Source organism: Rana temporaria, chromosome 1, assembly GCF_905171775.1.
Source record: "Rana temporaria chromosome 1, aRanTem1.1, whole genome shotgun sequence".
NCBI lineage: Eukaryota > Metazoa > Chordata > Amphibia > Anura > Ranidae > Rana > Rana temporaria.
This window is the reverse complement of record NC_053489.1, coordinates 631187054-631213043: the sequence shown is the minus strand read 5'-3', so window position 1 is coordinate 631213043 and position 25990 is coordinate 631187054. Positions and strand designations below refer to the sequence as shown.

General features: G+C 43.4%; 1 protein-coding gene across 3 annotated transcripts in view; it reads right to left on the bottom strand.

Moving 5' to 3' along the window:
- Nucleotides 1-25990, bottom strand: part of PPP2R2C (protein phosphatase 2 regulatory subunit Bgamma) — a 189261-nt gene that overhangs the window by 14070 nt on the left and 149201 nt on the right. For all 3 annotated transcript variants that reach the window (XM_040335400.1, XM_040335401.1, XM_040335402.1), the window contains 4 exons: nt 23082-23179; nt 20195-20360; nt 12621-12733; nt 9765-9942 (listed from right to left, as the gene is read on the bottom strand). In XM_040335400.1, the coding sequence (XP_040191334.1) occupies nt 9765-9942; nt 12621-12733; nt 20195-20360; nt 23082-23179 (555 nt within the window). The remainder of the gene's footprint in view (nt 1-9764; nt 9943-12620; nt 12734-20194; nt 20361-23081; nt 23180-25990) is intronic.

Genomic DNA, 25990 nt, shown 5'->3' with positions numbered 1-25990 from the left:
TAGGTGCCTCGGCTTATACTCGGGTCGGCTTATACTCGAGTATATACGGTACATTTTTTTGACAAGGGCTCAGTGCTTAAAGTATCATATTTTCAGAATCCCAAATGTGTATTCAAATCTGCCCTAGAAAATTACAGGTTGCTATGGCAAAAGCCAACATGGATTCCCTTCTTCTTGTATTACTAAATAACCACCAACTCTTAGGCTGAATAGCAGCGCAACCAGTTCCAGAAAATGACTAGCGCAATTTCCAGTTATCAGCATTAAGATAGAAACACATTAGCTGATGTGCGGGACGAGAAGTTACATTTAGTAATGGATTTTATATTATTAGGAAAGAGACGGGAGCCAGACTTCAGAATTCACCAACTCGTGTCTAAGTCAGGGCTTGACAAATTTGCTTGGAATCTAGGAGCCAGATAAAAAAGTTAGGAGCCAGTAACGTGCCCCGCCCCGCCGAGCTCGCGCGGAGAAGCGAACGCATACGTAAGTAGCTCCCGCATATGAAAGCGGTGTTCAAACCACACATGTGAGGTATCGCCGCGATTGGTAGAGCGAGAGCAATAATTTTAGCCCTAGACCTCCTCTGTAACTCAAAACAGGCAACCTGTAGAATTTTTTTAAACGTCGCCTATGGAAATTTTAAAGGGTAAAAGTGTGTCGCCATTCCATGAGCAGATGCAATTTTGAAGCGTGACATGTTGGGTATCAATTTACTCGGTGTAACCTATATCTTTCACAATATAAAAAAAAATGGGGCTAACTTTACTGGTGTCTTATTTTTTAATTCAAAAAAGTGTATTTTTTCCCAAAAAAGTGCGCTTGTAAGGCCGCTGCGCAAATAGGGTGTGACAGAAAGTATTGCAACGACCGCCATTTTATTCTCTAGGGTGTAAGAATAAAAAATATATATATAATGTTTGGGGGTTCAAATTAGAGGGTAGGAGATGGCAGTGAAAACAGACAGGGGAAGCTCCATTAGCGTTGCTGGTTGTCTTGTCATACCAACGACCACCACAAGATGGCGCCAGATTACAGGAGGAAGCATAGGCCTGCAGAAGGCCGCAAAGCCGCGGCCTCAATTACCGGCCGTCGCGGCCCGACACTATCGCACGGCAGGGGACGTGGGGGCGCACAGAGACATAGGATACCCCAGCTGTGCTGCCTCAGGCGCCAGTTTGCTAATTCTAGTCGCAATGGCGACCTGGCGCCCAGGGTTTGTTGAACCCTGGTCTAAGTGGACAACCAGCCCTGCAACCCGATTTCAAGTGACATTTTTCCATGATTGTAAAAAAATTATCATAAATTGTAGGCTGCTTTGAAAACAGAGCTCAAATTTCAGGTAACAAAAGTCTAATGCCGCGTACACACGACCGTTTTTCGGGTTGTAAAAAATTCCGTTTTTTTTTTTTAATGTCATTAAAAACGACTGGTGTGGGCTCCAGAGCATTTTCCACGATGTAAAAAATGGCCATTAAAATTTAGAACATGCTCTAATTTTTCACGACAATTTTAACGTTGTCGTTTTTTAAAGTTGTAAAAAATGATCGTGTGTGGGCTTTTTAACGAGGTGAAAAAAAAAGAAGCAAATTATGAGACGGGAGCGCTCGTTCTGGTAAAACTAGCATTCGTAATGGAGTAAGCACATTCATCACGCTGTAACAGACTGAGAAGCGTGAATCGTCTTTTACTAACACGAAATCAGCAAAAGCAGCCCTAAGGGTGGCGCCATCCGCATGGAGCTTCCCCTTTATAGTGCGTCGTACATGTTGTACGTCACCGAGCTTTGCTAGAGCATTTTTTTTTCACGATCGTGGGTAGGCAATGCCGTTTTAACGATCGGGTTGAAAAAAAAATTGTTTTTTCTAGACCATTCAAAATTTAATTTTTTACAACCCGAAAAACGGTCGTGTGTACGCGGCATTAGAGAGACATGTTTATAACAATATTTAAAGCATATTAAAAAAAAAACTACAGTTTTGAAAAAAATATATACATTTTTTTACTTTTTGCTATAACACACAGCCAATAAAAATATTTAAAAAATCTAATTTCTTCAATTTAGAACAATATATATCCTGCTACATATTTTTGGTAAAATTCTACAGGATCAGCAGGTCTTTTTCTGTCTAATGCAGCCAACATCTCTAATGCCGCGTACAGACGATCATTTTTCGGCATGTAAAAAAACGATGTTTTTAAAAAATGTACTTTAAAATGATCGTGTGTGGGCTTCACATCATTTTTCGGGTTCTGAAAAACTACAAAAAAATAATTCGAACATGCTGCACGTTTTAAACGATGTCGGTTTTCGGGTTGTAAAAAATGGTCGTGTGTGGGCTTAAACTACGTGAAAAACCCGCGCATGCTTAGAAGCAAATTGTGAGACGGGAGCGCTCATTCTGGTAAAACTAGCGTTCGTAATGGAGTAAGCACATTCATCACGCTGTAACAGACAGAAAAGCACGAATCATCTTTTACTAACACAAAATCAGCTAAAGCAGCCCAAGGGTGGCGTCATCCGCATGGAACTTCCCCTCTATAGTGCCGTTGTACGTGTTGTACGTCACCGCGCTTTGCTAGAGCATTTTTTTTTTAACGATCGTGTGTGGGCAACGTCATTTTAACCTCCCTGGCGGTATGATTCTTTAAAAAAAAAGGTGCTGAAAGCGGTACCATTATTTGCAAGGAAATTTGGCGTTTTATACTGTAGGCCTGTAATTCTTAGGAATAACTCACTTAAATCTGACCAAACAAGAGTCTAGTAGGCATCCCGGGTATGACATTTTTTTAAAAACAAAATTATAAATTATAATCTAATAAATAATTATAACAAATAATAATATAATTATAATAAAAATTATTTAATAATGTAATCAACTCAAAATCACTGAAATTTGCTCAGTTGCAGAATTGTCGCTGTCATTACTTTTATTTTTTTATGACGAATTTCCCCACAAATCGCTATCACACAATTCTGCAAGTGATTATAATTTATTATCACTGTTTTCTAGCTGCTCCAAAACCATTTTTGACATAAAAAGACACTTTTGGTTGCTATGGACAATCTACAGTTTGCAGGCAGAAAGAACAGTTTTTATTATATAAAAGAACATGTAGGGCACAGGACAGACCACTAGGGACAAGGGGTGTGTATTTTTTACATACAGTACTGTAATCTATAATATTACAGTATACTGTATGTAATGTGTTTGTTTACGTTTTTGAATTTGGCACCGTTCTCCGCTCCCGTGCGTCGTAACGTCGCAGGGAACGGAGATCGGCGGCACACAGAGGCACTGTGAATCACACAGCGCGGTGGCATCGCTGGATCCAGGGACAAGGTAAGTAAACCATGCCTGTGGATCTAGCGAGGCGAGCCCGAGTCTGACTCGGGGTTACCGATCCTAGCACAAAAATCTAACCCCGAGTCAGACTCGGGAATACCGCCAGGGGGGTTAATGATGAAGTTGGAAAAAACTTCGTTTTTTTCTAGAGGCTGAAAAACATTGTTTTTTACAAGCCGAAAAATTATCGTGTGTACGCGGCATAAGGTCTGGGAAGCAGCAATTTTTTTCCCTGGGTTTAGATACACTTTAATCTTAAAGAAGCCAAAACAGAGGAGTCAGGCCAATGAATGATAATCATGTCCTCCGACCCTGTCCAGACTCATATAGCCGCATCTTCTGTATCTCTATCATTTATTCTACTATCAATTGAATGATACAAGTGTTTGATCGTCAAAACATTTCCATGCCATGAAACAGCTTGTGACTTCAGAGGACTGATTGATGAACGCTTTCTGAGATGAGGCCAAAATGAAGCAGAACACTGCTGATTAAAATAAGAAGCTTTTGTTGCTTTCCTAATTAGTCTAAGCCCATAGGAGCTCTAAACAGAAGCAGTCATTATTAAAACGGGATAGTATGTTCCTGAAAGTGTGGAACCTGAAAATAAATGACTATTGTGGAATAAAATTCATCCTGATGGCACTCATGCAACATAATTGGGAAGAGATGCTATCGCTAAGGCATTACCCTATCCCCAAGTGTATGGGAAAAATAATCGCTTTCTAAGAATGAAGACTCCGCTTCAAATGACTCAAAGGTAATTGAATCTAGACATTTGAAGACTTACGAAGAGCCTGTCTTTGCCATTAAGTATATTCAGTAATAATTGCGTAATGAGTAAACATATTAAATCTATAGACAGGTTGCATGTACAGAAGCCAACAAAGAACCTGCCTCTCTTGTACGTCTTGTAATGCTCACTGTATTAATAATACAACACAGAAAAGGCTAAGATGAAAAGAGTCCTTCCAGAACGCTTTTAAGAACTGCTGGAGGCAACGATACATCATTTTACAGCTAAGATATACAGTAGCTATTCAGTTACGGTACAACCAGTGTATCTCATGTAATAATTCACCTGCACTTCTGATGGGGAAATTTTTTTTTTTCACTTATGGTTAAATCAGTTTTTTTAACTCGGTTATACTGCCACTGAACGCCCATGCATGCGTAGTACAACCAACCCGAAGGCAGGCTGCACACACTCTTTACGGGTGCATGGCCAGTAATACCCATGTAAATGGCGCCAAATTTAAACATGGTGCTGCACCTCTTCCCACTCCACTGTTAACCCCGTATGCCCTGTACACAAAATCGGAAATTCTGACAGCAAAAAGTCCGATGTGAGCTTTTGAACGGAAATTCCGACGCATGCTTGGAAACAATAGGACGCATGCTCGGAAGCATTGAACTTAATTTTCTCGGCTCGTCGTAGTGTTGTACGTCACCGCGTTCTCGACAGACAAAATTCAGAGAACTTTTGTCTGACCATGAGTATGCAAGCCAAGCATCCAAGGTTTTTCCGGCGGAAAATCCGATCGTGTGTACATGGCATTGGATGGAACAGACTGGGGCATAAAAGCACACATCAGGCTCCCAAAGTAAAAGCCTTGACTTAAGCCCTGTACACACGGGCAAGAATCTCGTCAGGAAAAAAACGTTGTTTTCCCTGACGAGATTCTTGGCAAGAATCTCTTGCTGCCCGAGTGTACAGACTCTCCTTTTAAATGAACTGCGGTTCTCTTGAAAGGAAAGAATTATCGTGTACGACGAGCATGCGCTCGTCACATTCGATGCTGTCGCCGCCCTCTTGCTGCACCCTACCTATGCCTAGGAAGCTACCGTGCATGCGTCAAAGTCATTTTGAGCATGCACGGGTTTTCACGGCGACAGGTATGTATACATACTCTCGGGTTTCTCGGCAAGAAAACTGCAGAGAATCTCACGACGAGAAAAATAGAGAACATGTTCTCTATTTTTCTCGTCTAGATTACGGGCAGTTTTCTTGTCGAGAAACCTGAAGCCTCATACACACTCTGAGAAAAACAAGCATGTGTACGAGGCTTTACTCAGCAGTGGTACCAAGATCCATGTCCAAAATTGTATCTTTAAGCCTAGGAATTATGTCAGCAGACTGAACCTTATCAGACACAAAACCATCCGAATAAGACATTTGCACTCCTCATCACCCTCAGCTGTGTGTGCAGAACCAAAAACAGCTGCGGGTATAACAGACAGGCTCTGGAGAAGGCCGCTTGCGACCCCTGCATTCTGAGTCAGCAATCATGGCAGAAAATGTTGACATAAAATCTGACAAGCTGCAAAAAAAAAATCCCCTGGATAATGCAGAAAAAGAAGCCACATTGAATAGAACCAGTGAGGACTTTGATGAGCGGGTGGATTTAAGCAGGGAACAATGATTCAGGCTGTCAGCATCAGATGCATAGGAAAGACACTGCAAGCTGCCTCAAAGCCGTTAGTGGATCGTTAGCTGGAAAAGCCTGCAGGGCCACTTCCCTTACATATGATCTACCTTACTGTCAGTATGCAAATGAAGGCCTCTTGAGCCCCTTAGGGAATGAGAGCCTTGACTGATGGGGGCATGGCCAGGTACTGGACAAGGTGGTGGTCACGTAAGGATTGGTTGATTTGGGGGATGGGATGGGCCTGAGCTCAGGTAACAGGGATCGCCCCAGGGAATTCTGGGTCTTTTCAGGAAACATGCTGGGAAGAGCTGCCCACCCTCCTGCCCCTTTTTTGCTATGGTATGTCACAGCTTGCTGCGGTTTTATTGACCTTGCCAGCATAAAATGGCAGTAATGGGCCATGCCCTTGATGGACACCGGAAGTAGGCGGCCTGTCCAGCACTTATGGTAAGGACAGGTCCCTCCCCCTATTTGGAATTGTGTGCTCACAGTACAACTGTGACTGGCACTGGTTATAAAATGTTCAATGTTCAAAATGTTATGTTTGCTTTTAATAAAGCTGTGGCTTGCCCTTTCTAACCTAATGGTTGTAAGAGTGTTTATTTAATAGGGTGAATGGGCAAGGGTGAAGGTTTTTTATGTACATATTTATTGGGCTCATTGCACCTCAGCAGTCAAGAGTCTCAGCAAGGAGTACCAACAATTCATGTGTTAAGGCAGGAGACTGCAAGGAACAGTATGCAGGACTGACCCTGTTCATTGCAAGGAGCCATTAGTAATTTACCTTTGCAACAATCAAAGCTCAGTATCAGAAGGTCACATTACAGGTAGGTCCCATGTCTTCATCATGGCAGGATCTAGGTATGACCTCCAAAGCAGCATAGAAAACTGCAAAATAAGCTCTCCTTGCCTCTGCAGTGAATGAAGAAGCTTAAAGTGGATCTCCCACGCAAAATCGTTTTTTTTTAAATGGTATTTTTAAATGTGTAATAGCACTGCTGTGCTAAACTCACGTTTCTGGTGTTCCCCCGCCGCTCCGCTGTAATATTGTCCCCAATAAATAGTTATAATCTGTGTTTTCCTGCCGTTGCCATCTTAGCTATGGCCGTTGGATTCCCACAGGCAGGCACTTCCTATTTGCGGTGGATGCTGTCCCAGCATCCACCGCTCAATCTCGTGCATTCGCACTGGCTATGGTGACCGGCGGTGTGAGCGAAGTCGCGCGATGTTTTCTAACAGAGACAAGTAGCGATGCTCCTCCAGCACTCTACAATAAACCCCGCCCTTCACAGTACTGATTGGCCGAACTGCCTGACTGACATCCCCATCTGGAATATTATAATTAGGGAGCTCTGAGACTGTCTCCCAGCAGACACAGCGCGGCACAGGAAACTGGAGAAAACCCGTCAGAAACCCGAGGGGGGGCAGACCGGAAGCCTGGCTAATTAATAAGGTACACTAATACTAAATTTAATGAAAATAGCCGATTCATCATTGTTTAGGAGCAGTATGAATATGGAGCTGCAGTTGTATTGAGGGTGGAGATCCGCTTTAACTGAAGGAAAAATATACTGATAAAAAGGGATAAATGTCGAGTTGCTAGCTGCAGTTGCTTAGTCTGTTCACTATAAGGACAGGCTGCAGCTATAGATGTCATAATAGTGGATAGTAGCAGGAATCAGCAGAGCTAAACGCCAAAAATGAAAGTCCTTCCTTGCAGTGGTGTTGTGCCACTGCAAGGAAGGACAGGTCAGGTAGACCAACTAAAATTTCAGCAAAAACTGGCAGGAAAATTGTTCGGGATGCAAAGAAAAATCCACAAATAACTTCAGTTGAAATACAAGAATTTCCAGGAACTGGAGGCTTTTTGCCAAGAGGAAAGGGCAGCTTTACCATCTGAGAAGATAAAGAGCCTTGTCCACAAATACCATAAAAGACTTTAAGCTGTCATTGATGTTAAAGAGGGCAATACACGGTATTAAAGCGGGGGTTCACCCTTAGAGGGCACTTTTCCCCCTTAGATTCCTGCTCGTTATTACTAGGGGAATCGGCTATCTATTTTAAAATATGTGCAGTACTTACCCGTTTACGAGACGCATCCTCTCCGTCGCTTCCGGGTATGGGCTTCGGGAATGGGCGTTCCTTCTTGATTGACAGGTTTCCGAGAGGCTTCCGACGGTCGCATCCATCGCGTCACGATTTTCCAAAAGAAGCCGAACGTCGGTGCGCAGGCGCAGTATAGAGCCGCACCGACGTTCGGCTTCTTTCGGCTACGAGTGACGCGATGGATGCGACCGTCGGAAGCCTCTCGGAAGAATGTCAATCAAGAAGGAACGCCCGCTCCCGAAGACCCATACCCGCAAGCGACGGAAGAAGATGCAGCTCGAAAACGGGTAAGTACTGCACATATTTTAATATAAATAGCCGATTCCCCTAGACCGAATGAGCAGGAAGCTAAGGGAAGATTTTTTTTTTTTTTTTAAATGGGTGAACTCCCGCTTTAAGAACTGGGGTATGTAGATTTTTGATCAGGGTCATTTGGATCGTTTCTGTCACCATTATGATTTAAAAAGAGTAAACACAGTTGATTCATAATAAATGGTTTCAGCCAAACACTAACCATGAGTGAAAGAAAAGTTTTTGTTATTATTTATATTCTCTGAAAAATGGCTGAGAAATCATAAATTCTGTAAACTTATTAGCACAACTGTATATGTGGGAACGCATATAGTATCAGCAGCAGTCCTAAATTTATCCTTTTTATTTATTTACACATGCACTTAGAAAGGTCACACATAACTGAGCGACGTGTTTAGATTTAAAACATTATTTCGCCATACTTACTTTTTTATTTGGGAACATTTTTTATTTTGAAGGAGTTTGGGAGTGAACCTGTCTGCAGAAGCTGTGCACTGCTGAGAAGGACTGGAAGTTCTACCTAAACCCGCCGCCTGTATCCCGTGACCAAGTCCTGTCGTGACGAAATGTAGGGAGGCGGCGTTCTGACGTCACCGTGCATCTTCTACCCGGATACGGGCTGTGCGTCAAGCTGGCTGGCTTGTTTTTTATGCTCCATGTTTGCTGACTATATGTAAGTGCAATTTTCGTTTGATTTTACCAATTAAAGAAGGTTTTACGCTATGTGAGTCCCTTCTGTTTTTGCATACCCCTGGATGGTTCATCGGGAGCACTTATCCAACGTAAGGACACAGTTTATCAGGATTCCAGCGCTGTGGCTTCCTATGGGATACTATCCATCTTTTTTTCTTATCATGCTATATTTGATCTCTTATAATTTGGAGATCAATTCCATCCGGTAAGAGGCTTTTATAACCTTGGTGGAGGACCTTTCCTTTCAAGCACTTTTCTTTTGTGGATTCAGTGTTTCACTCGGGAGATTGTTCATATGAATTTGCCTGTGTGGCGGGACTGACCACCTAATTTGAACTTTTTCACTCATTTATGTTTCATTTGATCATTAATTTAGCGCGATCTCTTCCTTTTTGCATTATTGTCTGTGTGGTATAACACTTTTTGATCGCTGCTTTTTTCACCAAAATAAGCGCAATATTTTTTTCTTTACATTTTTTATTCCAGTTACAGTATTATTCAATTTTATTGACGGGAACAATACAGAAGGTACTGTATGCTCAAGAGTTATTAACGGTGTTATCTTGACTTGGGTAATTTACTAATGTTTTAATTTGGCTTAATATAATTAAAATTTGTTAGAACCCATTCAAAATAGAAAAAGTATAAAATGTCACAGGTTGTGAATTTTATGGTTATGTCACAAGCAGACCAGCGACTTTCCCAAGAAACAGTATGTTCTCTAAGCATCAACAGACAAACCTCATCTAATCACAATTCTGTCACAACACAGCAATTTATTGCTTTGACCTGCATTGCATGCTTGTTCAGCTTATGGTAGAGACAGCCAGTACGTGCCAATGCTGGCTGTCTGAGTGTATACTATATGAAAGGATACTAAAACTGCGGTCAGTGATGGCCAAGTGCCAGAGGTTAATTCTGAGATCATCCGCTGACATGTATGTCTCACAGTCGCTGTTGACGGAGATGGAATTGACATGATATGTGTGGCCATTCGAAAATATCCTTCTGGGAGTAACTTCTACCATCAAATCCATTGGCTTTATAACAGGAACCTAAAAACAGAAGAATTTATGTTAAATAAGTTCCGTCTTCAGGAAAAGAATTTAAAGAGTGTAGTCTAGTGGTACTAAAGTATGCGCCACCTTAAAGCGGAGTTCCGGCCACAATTTCACTTTTTAAATATAAATACCCCTGTAATACACAATCTTAATGTATTCTAGTAAAGTTAGTCTGTAAACTAAGGTCCGTTTTGTTAGGTTGTTACAGCATTTAGACACTTTATAAAATAGAAATTGACTGGGGCCATCTTAAGTGTGGGCATCATGAAGCCAGACTGTATGACTTCCTGGATTTCAGCCTTGCAGATCTCGAACATGCTCAGTGCTGCACAAGCAGTGTCAGATCAGGTTTCAGCACCTGTGCTGTCCAAGTCACATGATTCTTTGAGACTGGGGAATGCACAGACTCCTGAAAAGTTACACCCACTACATTCCCAGGAGTCTGTGCGGTGTAGGTTAGGAAGCATTAAGCACCTAGGTGCAGGAAGTGGGAAGATTAACTATTCTGCCTAGCAACAACACTTTGAAGGCATCTAAAAAAAATTTTTTCGTAAAGGACTAATGACATTTTTTTAAAACTACTGATGTAATGTTATATTTATGGGCGGAACTCCACTTAAAGGGCTTGTTTACAAGTGCTTCAAAACATGGCTTCGGACACGCTTTGTAAGCTCATTTACACTTGCATTGGCTTCAACACATATTAACGGCTAGCTTACACTTGGTTTAAAACAAGGCTTCCGACAGGCTTTGTTAAAGCTCTCTGAACGCTAGTTAAAGGTCCTGTCACTAAATAAAATGGCTAGCTTACAGTCCTGTTTACACCTTGCTTTTGCTTTGCTTTGCTTCAGTTTCCCTTAAAAAATTATACCCTGTGTAGCTTTAGTGGTGCTTCAAATCGTCTTCAAAGCCTCAATAGAAGTCTATGGCAAAGCTTGCATGAAGCCCCACCAAAGCCCCACCGAAGCCCCACCGAAGCCCCACCAAAGCCCCACCAAAGCCTCACCAAAGCCCCACCAAAGCCCCACCAAAGGTTAATCAAAGCTCCACCAAAGCCTTGGTTGTGTTTAAATTTGTTAAGCTGACTGTGGGTTTTCAGGTGGAATCAATTCCACACTGTACCAATTGCTTCCACATCACAATGAAGGTACCACTACCCCTGAGGCTCCTCGTGCACAAACTCATCCCGAATGGGAGAATCCTCATCTCAGCATCCTCAGCTGAGCATTCAGAAGCTGCTACAGCTGCAAGAATGTCCGAAACAGACCATGGAGCTGGAGTAGAAGGCGAGAAGTATGCTTACAGCCCCTGCATTCTGATTCAGCTATCGTGGCAGTGATTTTGTTAAGAAAAAAAAAATCTAGCATAGCTGTAGAAATGTTTCTCTGCATAATGCAGATGAGGAAGCCACACCCAGAGGGCGGGGCGTAGTAAAGTCTCCAAGGAGTGTGTGGAAGCAAGCAGGGGACAACGATCCAGTCTATAGGTGTCATGTCCTTGAGTATACTCCCAAGGGAGCCATCAAAGGCCGGGTCACACCAGATGCTGTGCCATGGCAGTGGACCTGTGAAGTGCTCTACAGGTAATAAGCCAGTACACTAGGGGCCTGATTCTCAAAAGAGATACGTCAGCGTATCTCCAGATACGCCGTCGTATCTCTGAGTTGCGCCGTCGTATCTATGCGCCTGATTCTTAGAATCAGTTACGCATAGATTTCCTTTAGATCCGACAGGCGTAAGTCTCTTACATCGTCGGATCCTAACTGCATATTTACGCTGGCCGCTAGGGGCGTGTATGGTGATTTACATGTCAAAATATGTAAATCAGCTAGATACGCAAATTCGTACGCCCAGGCCGACGCAGTACAGTTACGCCGTTTACGTTAGGCTTTTCCCGGCGTAAAGTTACTCCTGCTATATGGTAGCGTAAGTGCGGCGTACCAATGTTAAGTATGGCCGTCGTTCCCGCGACGAAATTTGAAAATTTTGCATCGTTTGCATAACTCGTCCGTGAATGGGGCTGGACGTAATTTACGTTCACGTCAAAACCAATACGTCCTTGCGGTGTATTAGGAGCAATGCACACTGGGAGATTTCCACGGACGGCGCATGTGCCGTTCGTGAAAAACGTCAATCACGTTAGGTCACAGAACATTTACATAAAACACGCCCCCCTGTTCCAAATTTGAATTAGGTGGGCTTACGCCGGCCTATTTACGCTACGCCGCCGCAACTTACTGAGCAAGTGCTTTGAGAATACAGCACTTGCCCATCTAAGTTGCGGAGGCATAACGTAAATAGGTTACGTTACGCCCGCACAAAGTTACGCCAAACTACGAGAAACTGGCCCTAGATGTCTGGGAAGTGCCAGAAACATAGTCCAGTGCCAGAGGGTATTAAAGGCAAGCCCCACAATTTTGATCCAGGTATGGCCTCCAAAACAGCGACAACATTAGTCAATCTGGATAGCTGCTTAAGAGCTCAGCTCAACAGCAGAACAATGAAGATTGAAGTATATAAAAAAAAATTGTGAAACAATAAAAAAAGGTCAAGTAAAAGGCTAACATTTTTAGGACATGCCAGTGTCTTATCCTTCCTGTAGGCAACAGTATAACCCAACTGTCTCTGAATTATTCTGACACTGACTACACATTACCAAGACTTTATTCTCACCTGTAATGAGGTCACCGTTGACAGGTCCTTCACTTTTCCTTCTTCATCTTTAAGGTTGTAGCCTTCCGGCCTTTTATCACGTTCACTGATTTTCCATAATTTGATTGTTTTATCTGAAATTCAATGAATTTATAGTGTTACCTGAAATCATCCTAATCAATTTCTGTCTTTAACTGAAAGAGAACTAATAAACTATGTAAAAGGCAACTCTACTTTTATGGAGAAAAGAAAGTAGCAATTAAAAAAATACAGCATACAGGGCCGGAGCTACCACTAGGCAAACTAGGCTGCAGCCTAGGGTGCACTACCACCTAGGGCGCAGCCATGGCCTCTGTCCAGGTGAAGCCTCAGGCATGTACTGACCTCTCCTGGCTTTCTACTCCTAGTCACTGTGAGTTCAGTCCCGAAAAAAAACATCCGCTGCAGGTGCTGCCAATCCCCTTATGTGTCCCACTGAGCTCCCCGCTGTCAAAATTAGGTTTTGTCTAGGGTGTCAGAAATCCTTGCACCGGCCCTGACCACATATACAATTGGTACACAAACCATATTGTCATTGAATGCTTTGAAAAACTACCTTTCCTTTTCAATCTGCAGTGCTCTAAGTTTTTTTTCTATAATGCAATATGGCAACCTGGAGGTGATCCATACACAGTTGGAGTACAGAACGCTCCCTAGAAATGTAATTCCCTGCTTGTGTGATTGGCCCACTATTTTTCTCAGAAGTCCGCATTAAGATTTCCTGCTTGCGTCATCCCTGCGTCCCGTCACTCAAGCTCCTCCCCCACGCGTTACGTCACTGGTCACGTGACTTATTCATGGGTCTAATAATGAATAAATCACGTGACCAGTGACGTAACGTGTGGGGGAGGAGCTTGAGTGACGGGACGCACGGATGTGCCGAATGAGGAATCAGAGGAACTGAGCTGCATACACGTCGTTTTAAAACCGAGGATTCGTGAGTGATATCACTGCAAATTGCCTGGTTTTCTTTGCATATGCAGTATCATGCTATGTTGTTTTTCCTCTCTCTTTTTTATTACATATGCCTTGTGAACATCTGAATGTTGGTGGAGTGGTCGCACTGGTCTGATCTCTGACAGTTTATATCAGCACATTAAGTGATTATCAGCACAATCACCCAAGACACAGTGACTGTGTGGTGGTGGAGAGTATCGCTATTTGGATATCTGATAGCAGTGTATCTAGGACTGGCGATCATTAACATGAACTGTTAACCCTTTGATTTACCATCAGGTTTTCCATCCCCACATAATACTGATGCAACTTATCACATATTAGTTGATTTTAGCGCAACATATATCTATTTATAGTCTTACAACCGGCCGTTTGAGGGCAACCATAATGCTGATGCGGCCCGCAATGAAATTTAGTTTGGCACCCCTGCTTTAGAGCAATAAAAGAGTGGGACTCTGCAACAAAGTTTGTTAAAATCAATGCAATGTACATTGATCACGCAGAGCAGATTGTTTTTTCTTAACAAAAGTGGAGTCACTCTTTAACCACTTGCCGACCACTGCACGTCCATATACGTCGGCAGAATGGCAGCGGTGGGCAAATGGGCGTACAGGTACGTGCCCTTTAATAAGCCATGCAGCGGGTGTGCGCCGCACTCTCCGTAACTGTGCCTGCGGGCCCCGCGATCACTGTCGTGTCACTGGTAGCCCATCCCCCTACAGTTAGAATCACTCCCTAGGTCACACTTAACCCCTTCCTTGCCCCCTAGTGGTTAACTCCTTCCCTGACAGTGTCATTTACACAGTAATCAGTGCATATTTATAGCACTGATCTCTGAATAAATGGCAATGGTCCCAAAAAAGTGTCAAAAGTGTCCGATGTGTCCACCATAATGTCGCAGTATTGATAAAAATCGCAGATCGCCGCCATTACTAATAATAAAAAAAAAGTATAATAAAAATGCCATAAAACTATCCCCTATTTTGTAGAGGCTATAACTTTTGCGCAGACCAATCAATATACGCTTATTGCATTTTTTTTTTACCAAAAATATGAAGAAGAATACGTATCGGCCTAAACTGAGAAATAAATTATTTTTTTATATATTTTTAGGAGATATTTATTATAGCAAAAATTAAAAAAATTTTGTGTTTTTTTTCAAAATTGTCGGTCTTTTTTTATTTATAGCACAAAAAATAAAAACCGCAGAGGTGATCAAATACCACCAAAAGAAAGCTCTATTTGTGGGAAAAAAAGGACGCCAATTTTGTTTGGGTTCAACGTCGCACGACGGCGCAATTGTCAGTTGTCTTTTTAACATTTGTTTAGTTATATATGAAGTAGAATGAATTAAATCCATTTCTAGTGAAAACACATTATGTTGTCATTAGGAAATAAACGAAATAAGCAATCCTTTGTGCCTGACTACATATATATTATTTAGTTCCAGTTGTATGACTGCAAAATACGCTTTGATAGCAGGGGTTCCTCATTCGAAGAAATGTATTAAAGATGAAAACCAGGCAGATATAAAAGTCCACTGGGCCATATTCTTATAGATATCCGGCGGCGTAACGTATGTCCTTTACGTTACTCCGCCGCAAGTTTAACTGGCAAGTGCCTGATTCCCAAACCACTTACCTGTAAACTTGCGGCGGCGTAGCGTAAAGTCCACCCGCGCAAGCACTCCTAATTCAAATGATCCTGGTAGGGGGCGTGTATCATTTAAATTAGGCGCGCTCCCGCGCCGATCGTAATGCGCATGCTCCGTCGGGTAAATTACCCGACGTGCATTGCGCTAAATGACGTCTCACGGACGTCATTTGTTTTGACGGTAACGTAATGGCGTCCATCGCCATTCACGGACGACTTACGCAAACGACGTTAAATTTTCAAATTTCGACGCGGGAACGACGGCCATACTTAACATTGAGTACGCCACCTAGGGGGCATGTTTATCTTTATGGCGCGTATCGCTTACGGAAACGACGTAAAATCACTATGACGGGCAAGCGTACGTTAGAGAATCGGCGTCACTAGTCATTTGCATATTCTACACTGACCGCAAAGGAAACGCCACCTAGCGGTCAGCGTAGATATTGCAGCCTAAGATACAACGGCGCAGGCCGTCGTATCTTAGGCATGTTTAAGTGTATCTCAGTTTGAGAATACACTTAAACATACGACGGCCTTAGAATCGGACTTACGTCGGCGTATCTGCTGATACGCCGGCGTAAATTCTTTGAGAATATGGCCCACGGTTTCATTTAGTTATGTATTGTCTTTTGCAATATTTCTACTCAATAAAACTTTATGAAATAAAATAAATGAATGGACTAATAATATCAGTAACAGTCGCTGTCTTTACATTGGCTTCATGTAATCTCTTGCATAAAAGGCCTCAGACAGGGAAAGAAAAGACCCAGAATATAAGCAAATCAGGAACTTTAGCTCTGATGGAGTGCAGAATAAGGAAAGTATTTAGGGCCAGATTCTCGTACATCCACGTAACTTTGTGCGGGCGTAACGTATCTGATTTACGTTACGCCTCCGCAACTTAGACGGGCAAGTGCTGTATTCTCAAAGCACTTGCTCCGTATGTTGCGGCGGCCTAATTCAAATTTGGATCAGGGGGGCGTGTTTTATGTAAATGTACTGTGACCCGACGTGATTGACGTTTTTCCCGAACGGCGCATGCGCCGTCTGTGGAATTTCCCAGTGTGCATTGCTCCAAAGTACGCCGCAAGGTCGTCATTGGTTTCGACGTGAACGTAAATGATGTCCAGCCCCATTCACGGACGACTTACGCAAACAACGTAACTTTTTCAAATTTTGACGCGGGAACGACGGCCATACTTAACATTGGTACGCCGCAGTTATGCCTCATATAGCAGGGGCAACATTACGCCAGGAAAAGCCTAATGTAAACGGCGTATCTTTACTGCGTCGGCCGCGAGTACGTTCAGGTATTCGCGTATCTAGCTAATTTACATATTTTGACGCGTAAATCAGCTTACACGCCCCTAGCGGCCAGCGTAAAAATGCAGTTAGGCTCTGACGACATAAGAGACTTACACCAGTCGTATTGAATAGAAATCTATGCGTAACTGATTCTAAGAATCAGGCGCATAGATACGACGGCTCGGATTCGGATTTACGACGCCGTACATGGCGCTACGCCGTCGTAAGTCCTCTGAGAATCCGGGCCTTACTCTTTATTGCGGCACCCCTTGACATAACTAGTACATTCATTATCCCTTGCAAAGCAGGGAGGGAATCCCACTACAAGAGTAGATTTTTTTATTTTTTATTTCTGTAGTTGGGCTTTGAAATACTCAAACATTTGAACCACTTCAATACCGGGCAGCTTTCTTTTGGTGGTATTTCATCAATACTGTTTTTTTTTTAAAAAGTTTTTGCTAAACAAACATAAAAGGCCCAAAATTTTAAAAAAAAAAAAAACTTTTTTTAGTTGCTGTCAAATTTTGAAAATAAGTATTTTTTCTACTTCACTGGTGAGGCTGCGCTGATGGGCACTGATAAGGCTGCACTGATGCACACTGATAAGGCTTCACTGATGGGCGCTGACATGCTGCACTGATGGGTACTGATAAGCTGAACTGATGAGGCAGCACTGATACGGCTTCACTAATGGGCACTGACATGCTGCACTAATGGGTACTGATAAGCTGCACTGATGAGGCTGTGCTGATGGGCACTGATGAGGCTGCACTGATGCACACTGATAATGCTTCACTGATGGGCACTGACATGGCTTCACTGATGGGTACTGATAGGCTGCACTGATGGGCACTGATGAGGCTGCACTGATAAGGCTTTACTCATGGGCACTGACATGCTCCACTTATGAGTACTGATAAGCTGCACTGATAGGGCTGCACTGATAGGCAATAATAGGTGGCACTTATAGGCACTGATGATCAGTGCCCAGATCAGGGCACTGATCATTAGTGCCCTGATTGTGAGTGTAAACAATGTACTCACTATGCCTTGTCAGATTTGCCAGTTATTGGGCAAAGGAAAGGAATGCCGATTACCGGCAAGTCTGTTTACATGTGACCAGCTGTGATTGGACACAGCTAATTACATGCTAAAGTGCTTCTGGGACTTGTTCTTACCAGGACGTCCTCCGAAATTTGGAGAGCCACGCTGTAGCCATCTTTTGCCTATAACCGCCGCTGTCAATAAGCAAATGTAAAATCGGGCAGACTGGTTGTACTCAAGCTGATTGATCGACCAACTTGGTTACATTCAGCCTGCCCATACATGGTTTGAATCGAGATTCAAACATTCCATTGTTGGCTTTAGAGACTCTATTCATATGTAACCACTCAGATGAGCAGTTGCAAGTGAACAGGGGTGGTGCTGGCCATACAGAGTACAAATCAATGGGCAGCTGCTGTGCGCCCCCCTCCTGTGCCCAACCTCTACTGGGTGGTCATATGAATGAAGCCCACTAAATAAACTCCCCTTACTTTATAGAATTGTCCTCTCTGGGGCAGGAAGTGAAAGGAAATCTCAGCGGGACACTCTATCCAAAACGAAATAAAGAATTTTTTGGGATATTTATATACACTTTAGGACTCATTCACAGGGGGTTAGTAAAACCAGGTGGTTGAATGGCAATTTTATAGCCCTTAACAACCCACCTGAAGACTGACATGCATCCACTGGGGGCTGTGTACACATGTAGTGGCGGCTGTACTGAGCTTTGGGGCTTCAGCAAAAATTAAACAGCATGTCACACTTGGCAGGCATTCCCAATGCCGATTTCAACCCATGCAAGCCTATGGGGCCACAATGCAATCATCCTACAATGGCATGGTAGTGTGGCATTTACAGTAAGGTGGCCAGATTTTTTAAATGAAATCTGGGGACATATTTTTTGTTAACTAGTAATGGCAACAATCAGCGACTCTCTGCCCTTCGCCGCCCGCCTCACAGCCTGTCAAGTCTTACTCTCCGGGCCCCCGGCTACTACTGGATGGGGAGCGGAGGAAGATCACTCTGCCAGGGAAGGCAAGGAGATAGGCAGGTGGCTGGCCAGGATTTGAGCCAAGGCAGAAGAACATGCGAGCGAAGCTGAATGAGCATGCGCCCAAAACTGAAGAAATATTCCCTCCGCTCCGACCAGCACATGATCATCAGAAAGGGGCACAGATAATGGGGAAAAATACATCCCCCTATGCTAGTAGGCACGGCGGAGCGGGGGGGGGGGGGGAGGTGTAATTCTATTTTTTTTATTTTAATTCTGCACTGCTCTTTGAAATTGCCCCTGCCCCCTATTAACCACTTAAGGACCGCCTCCTGCACATATACGTCGGCAGAATGGCACGGCTGGGCACAAGCACGTACCTGTACGTCCTCTTTAAGGGCCCAGCCGTGGCACCGAAGCTCCGTGACCGCGGGACCCTTGACCCCAATCGCCGCTGGAGTCCCGCGATCGGTCCCCGGAGCTGAAGAACGGGGAGAGCTGTGTGTAAACACAGCTTCCCCGTTCTTCACTGTGGCGCTGTCATTGATCGTCTGTTCCCTGATATAGAGAAAGACTATCAATGACGTCACCCGCCCCCCTACAGTTAGAAACACATATGAGGTCACACTTAACCCCTTCAGCGCCCCCTAGTGGTTAACTCCCAAACTGCAATTGTCACTTCACAGTAAACAATGCATTTTTTTTGCTGTGAAAATGACAATGGTCCCAAAAATGTGTCAAAATTGTCCGATGTGTCCGCCATAATGTCGCAGTCACGAAAAAAATCGCTGATCGCCACCATTAGTAGTAAAAAACAAAAAAAATTATGAAAATGCAATAAAACTATCCCCTATTTTGTAAGCGCTATAGATTTTGCGCAAACCAATTGATAAACGCTTATTGCGATTTTTTTTACCAAAAATATGTAGAAGAATACGTATCGGCCTAAACTGAGGATTTTCTTTTTTTATAAATATATTTTAGGGGGATATTTATTATAGCAAAAAGTAAAAAATATTGAATTTTTTTCAAAATTGTCGCTCTATTTTTGTTTATAGCGCAAAAAATAAAAACCGCAGAGGTGATCAAATACCACCAAAAGAAAGCTCTATTTGTGAGAAAAAAAGGACGCCAATTTTGTTTGGGAGCCACGTCGCACGACCGCGCAATTGTCAGTTAAAGCGACGCAGTGCCGAATCGCAAAAACTGGCCAGGTCCTTTACCTGCATTTTGGTCCGGGTCTTAAGTGGTTAAATCCAATCTGGGGACAAAACCAGGGACAGACTTGGTCCGGGGACAGTGTCCTCAATCAGGGGACTGTCCCCTGAAACTGGGGATGTCTGGTCACCCTAATTTACAGGTTTAAATCAGGCAATGAAGGTGGTTTCTTCTCACTGCCTGTCAAATGCCCTCTGAAGAGTGATCCAAACACAGATGGCGCTGCACGTGGGAACGAGCCCTTGAGTTTTGACTGGGGCACTCGTCTTACAGCACACAGACAGTTAACTCTCCTGCCTCTGTGGAGGAGCATCCAGCACAGCATACTAACAAACATTATTTTCCATTTCTAGCAGCACAGGAGGCAGATGATCTGCAATCATACCATTTGTTGACAGAAGGGAGTGGGCTGCATTCTGCTGGGGGAGCCATTTAATCTTGTTAATTTTTTCTTCTATTTCCAAGCTCTTCAAATAATCAAATTCCGGCTCGTGGCTCTGGAACGTGCTGTATACATTGTATTCCCCCTGACTGCAAGGTCCATTCTTACACTGTACAGGGGAAAGGAGAAACAATTATTTGTCATTTACCATCAGAACACCAGTATCGTTATAAGAGAAATGCCTGTGTTAGAAGCTGTTGACAGAAGCTGCCATTATGAGACTTGCATTGTAACAGATTGAAGGGCAATCTCCTCTGTACCGTTATCCTGAACAGATCCATTAGGCCTCATGTACAGGATAGGGTTGCCACCTGTCCAGGATTCACCCGGACAGTTCGGGTTTTGAATCAGGTGTCCGGGTTTTAGTCTACATGAAACCCGGACACATTATTTAGACCAGGCTGTGGCTCCCCAAGTAACCAAGATAGTCATACACAAAACTGTGCACTATGTTACTACTTTCCTTGGGGCACCCAAATGTCTCCCAGGTCTTTTATAATCCTATAGTGTTCAGGGGTCTTCAAACTATGGCCCTCCAGCTGTTCAGGAACTACAATTCCCATCATGCCTAGTCATGTCTGTGAATGTCAGAGTTTTACAATGCCTCGTGGGATGTGTAGTTCCGCAACAGCTGGAGGGCCGTAGTTTGATGATCCCTGATAATAGGAATGTCAAAATCAGGTAACCCATAAAAAAGGATTATAGTTCTGCTAATGGGGAAAGTAAAACTCATGTCATTTCTATTAAATCACCAGTAGATGGCAGCATAGAGTAAAAAGCCTGAATGACAGTAAGCACATTCTAAAGGAACCATTGCTAATAGCAGGGGGAACCAAAAGACTGACCTTTGTTTCTGGTGGAACACAGAGGCAGTTGCTGCCCAGTCTATCATTCTGAAGGTCACGTGTTTGTGTCATTGCAGAAACTTTTTAATAAAAACACTTCTGGTTTCACCCAGCCCGCTCCCTTCGCACATTGGGATTATTGACCATACTTTCAGCATATATGCAACATTTACTGCAAAAAATAATAATAATGCGCCGCAAGTGTTCGGGTTTGGCTTGAAGAAAAGGTGGCAACCCTAGTACAGGAGCATAGCTCCCAACTGTCTCTGATTTCAAGGGGCTCTCCCTAATTTGGAGCAATGTCTCTCTGTCCCTCCTCATTTGTCCCTTATTTTGGTCTAATCTATTTAGATGTATATAAAATGCAAATTTTATCTATCAAAAAGTTTTTTCCAGCGCTAAAACCTTCATCTGATTTGTAAATTTCAAAAGCCAATATAAAGGAATAGTAGTGGTAAAAAAAAGCATTTGTGTTTTTAAACCATCTTGTTTTTTTTTTTGTATAATTCTCCTTTAAGGGGGCGTGGCAAGGGGTGTGTCCTATGCCTGCATGCTTTTGCTGTTAGGTGTCCCTCATTCCCATCTGAAAATGTTAGGAGGTATGCAGGAGCCCTCTCCTCTATGTAGGAGAATTTGATTTGGGAGGTATATGCAAACTTGCTTGTGTTTTACATATATTTAGCTGCATAAAACCAGGTTAAGGCCCTGTGCACATTGGGCACTTAGAACTAAAAACTTGCAAAACTCCCTCCAGGTCCCAAAATCGCTCAGCTCCAAAACATGGACCATCATATACATCTAGTAGGGTTGGGAGACCCTAGAAAATAATCATGAAAAATCCCAATTCTTTATTTTTTGATTTTTCACATTGGGCATATAGCCCTGGTGCAAGGGGTTCTGGTGCAGGCACAGGGCAAAAGTGCGCCATCCAGTCTATCAAACTCTATGAAAAGGAGAAGGATAAGTGACTAGGCATGGAGGATGTAAGGGAACTGTCCTTGCTGCTGCTTTAAGCGGAGCTCTACCCTAAAGTGGAACTTCCAGTCATCGGAACACTCCCCCCTCCGGTGTCAAATTTGACCCCTTTCAGGGGGGAGGGGGTGCAGAATCCGTGCGTGTTGGGAGGTATGCGCAGGGCCGCCATCAGGAATTTTGGGGCCCCTTACACAGCTTAAGGCATGGGCCCCCTGGAACAGAGAACCGGGGGGGGGGGGTGCTGCCACCTGAAATTTAAAGGCGGGGGGGTCCTTTACAAAAAAAAGAAGAAATAAAGAAATATATATATATATAAAAAAAGGGGGGTAGCCATTTGGGCCCTGGGGACCTCTGGGCCCTTTAATAAAAATAAAAAATAAACCTCTGGGCCCTTTATAAAAAATAAATAAATAAATAAACATTTATAAAAAATACATAAAAAAAGAGAGGTTGCCATCCGGGGCCCTGGGGACCTCTGGGCCTTTTAATTTTCCCGCACAGACAGCTTCTTCCCGCAGTCCCGCGAAAGGGTTAATTTTCCCGCACTGCAAGAGGATGCAGCACGGAAGCAGGAGGAACCGGAGCGGTGTGTGGAGGACTGGGGCTGCTGAAGGGATGAAAGCCGACAGCCGGGCTAATGACAGTCTGTGGCCCCGGCTGTCGGCACAGGTGAGAGGCACTCCCCACCGCTCAGCAACTGCAAACCCCCCCCACCCCCTGTGTGTGGATGTCTGCTGAAGGGAAGAGAGCCAACACATTCCGTGCACAGGTGAGAGGCATCCCGCTCAACAACTTTAATGCGCACCCCCCCGCTCAACATCTATGATCCCCCCCAATTCTCGGCTCCAGGGGGCCCCTTCAACACTCAAACCCAGGGGCCCCCACCACCCTAAGTCCTGCCCTGGGTAAAGTGTGTATGGTGCTGTGTAAAAAACTGTTGGCAAATACCTATCATAAATAACTAAAACTCCCACATAGGAAATCCAGTCTATCCTTACAAGATGTCTTACCTCGGGCTCCCTCTGGAATATGACAACACGGCCGCCCTTGTCCCCTGTTGCCAGCAGCTCTCCAGTGTGATTAAACTCAACTGTAGAAATGATATCAGCTGCAAAAGAACAGAAAATAGAAGAGCCTCATTAATATACAACATCCATCATAATATTAGTATTACCCTAGGCTGAATCAAAGTGAATTATAAAAATAGATCTGCATTTAGACAGTCATTGTAATCTCTATTATCCTATTTTTTCTGTCACAGCCATTGTGTGCATGGAGTCTAAAATAGAACTATGCAGCCCATTAGGCACCAGAGTTAGACCTAGTGCTCTCAGTAATCAGTGCTTAGTAACAGATTCAATTAGACACGCCCCCTCCTCTTGTCTGTGTGGACACATGTGATGGGGGTGTGGCTATTACTCAGCTATACCAACACAGAGCACTGGAGTGAGAGGGCATGAAGCAATGTTTTCACTGGGAGAAAACGTTAATTTAAAGTGAACCTTAACTCACCATTTGAAGATCTGCCATGTTATGGAGACCATTTAGAAATGTTAATTTTGCCTTAGCAGTACCCTGAAAAAATTACCCTTTGTCTTGAATTCCTCCTACAAAACAGCAATGTGCTTCCTGCTCACACACTAACTACACACACTAATAATATATGTGAAAAAATTATATAGGCTGGAAAGTACAATGGGCATACATAATTCAACACATTCTACTACTTAAAGGGAACTCACAGCATCCTCAAAACATTTGACTATGGATTCCTATAATGACCTCTATGGCAGAGGAGCCTATACTTTGGATTGATAATGTTTCATTGGCAGAGGAATGTACTGTATGTAAAATAGACCACTTTTTAACCACCTCTCATTTAGCCAATGTAGATTTATGGCGTCCTTCCGCATTGGCCACTTGTGCATGCTATCAGGAGCGCATATTTTGGCGCTATCTGTGACTACTGCGGGTACTTTGATTGTACCATGTGATCACTGTGCCCAATCACAGCAAAGAGTAAGAGTAGCAAACAGTGGCTGTCATTAACCACTTAAGGACCTTGCCTGTTTTTCAGACTCTGTGTTTACAACAGTTTTTTTTTTTCTAACACCCTAGAGAATTAAATGGCAGTCATTGCAATACTGCACACCGTATTTGCGCAGCGGTCTTACAAGCACACTTTTTTTTGGAAAAAATTTACTTTTTTTAATTAAAAAATAAGACAACAGTAAAGTTAGCCCAATTTTTTTTATATTGCGAAAGATAATGTTACGTCGCATAAAATTATACCAATGATACCAAAATGATACCAGCATGTCACGCTTCAAAATTGTGCCGCTCGTGGAATGGCGTCAAACTTTTACCCTTAAAATCACCATAGGCGACATTTAGAATTATTGCTCTCGCTCCAACGATCACGGTGATATCTCACTTGTGTGGTTTGAACACTGGTTTCATATGCGGGCGCTACTCACGTATGTGTTCGCTTCTGCGCGCGAGCTCGTCTGGACGGGGCGCTTAAAAAAATAGTTTTTTGTTTTCTTATTTATTTTACTTGATTATTTTGACACTGTTTTTTTTTTTTAAATGGGTCACTTTTATTGCTATTACAAGGAATGTAAACATCATTTGTAATAGAAAAAAGCATGACAGGTCCTCTTAAAGGGGTGGTTCACCCTAAAAACTACATTTTCTTATTCCACTGCCCCCCCACATTACAATTCGATTAAGGCTCTTATTATTTTTTCCATGCTGTACATACCTTAGTACAGCATATTCACCCGTGCATCCGGGTTGCGAGTCCCGCGGGAGTGGGCGTTCCTCACATGTGTTTGATTGACATTTTGCCCAAAACGAGCTCCCCCCGTCGCTTAAGCCGCGTCACGGTTGGCGAAAGGAGCCGAACGGCGAGTCGGCGCTATACTGCGCATGCGGATCGCCGTTCGGCTCCTTTCGCCAATCGTGACGCGGCTTACGCGACGGGGGGGGGAGGTCGTTTTTGGGCAAAATGTCAATCAAACACATGTGAGGAACGCCCACTCCCGCGGGACTCGCAACCCGGATGCACGGGTGAATATGCTGTACTAAGGTATGTACAGCATGGAAAAAATAATAAGAGCCTTAATCGAATTGTAATGTGGGGGGGCAGTGGAATAAGAAAATGTAGTTTTTAGGGTGAACCACCGCTTTAAATATGAGACCTCAGATCTCATATTTAGACTAAAATGCAACAAAAAAAAAAAGACAAATTTGTCATTTGAAATAATGACAATAAAAATTTTTGCCTTTAAAGGAGTTGTAAATAAAAAAAAAATTATGCTGAAATGACTGTTTACAGGGTATAGAGACATAATAGTTAACTGATTCCTTTTAAAAACGATAAAAAATCGATAAAAATCAATCATATAATGTACCTGTAGTTTCTAGTTTCGTTTTTTCATGTTGTTTCCTGCCTCTCTGCTGTACAGAGCCACAGAGCAGTGATGGTTTGGAAAACGAAACTGATCCAAAGGGGAGGTGCTGTGGGGTTTTAGACACACATAGCCAGATTCACGTAGAGCGGCGTATGTTTAAGCGGGCGTAGCGCATCTCATATGCGCTACGCCGACGTAACTTAGTGAGGCAAGTACAGTATTCACAAAGCACTTGCTCCCTAAGTTATGGCGGCGTAGCGTAAATGGGCCGGCGTAAGCCTGCGTAATTCAAAGTAGGCTGGTAGTGGGCGTGTTGTATTGAAATGAATCGTGACCCCATGTGAAAGCATGGCCGAACGAACGGCGCATGCGCGCGCATGCGCGCGCATGCTCAGAATCACGTCGCAAATACTCCCTACGATACAACGTCACAATGCGTACAACGTGAAACCTCACTTACGCCCAGTCCCATTCACGTACGACTTACATAAACGACGTAAAAT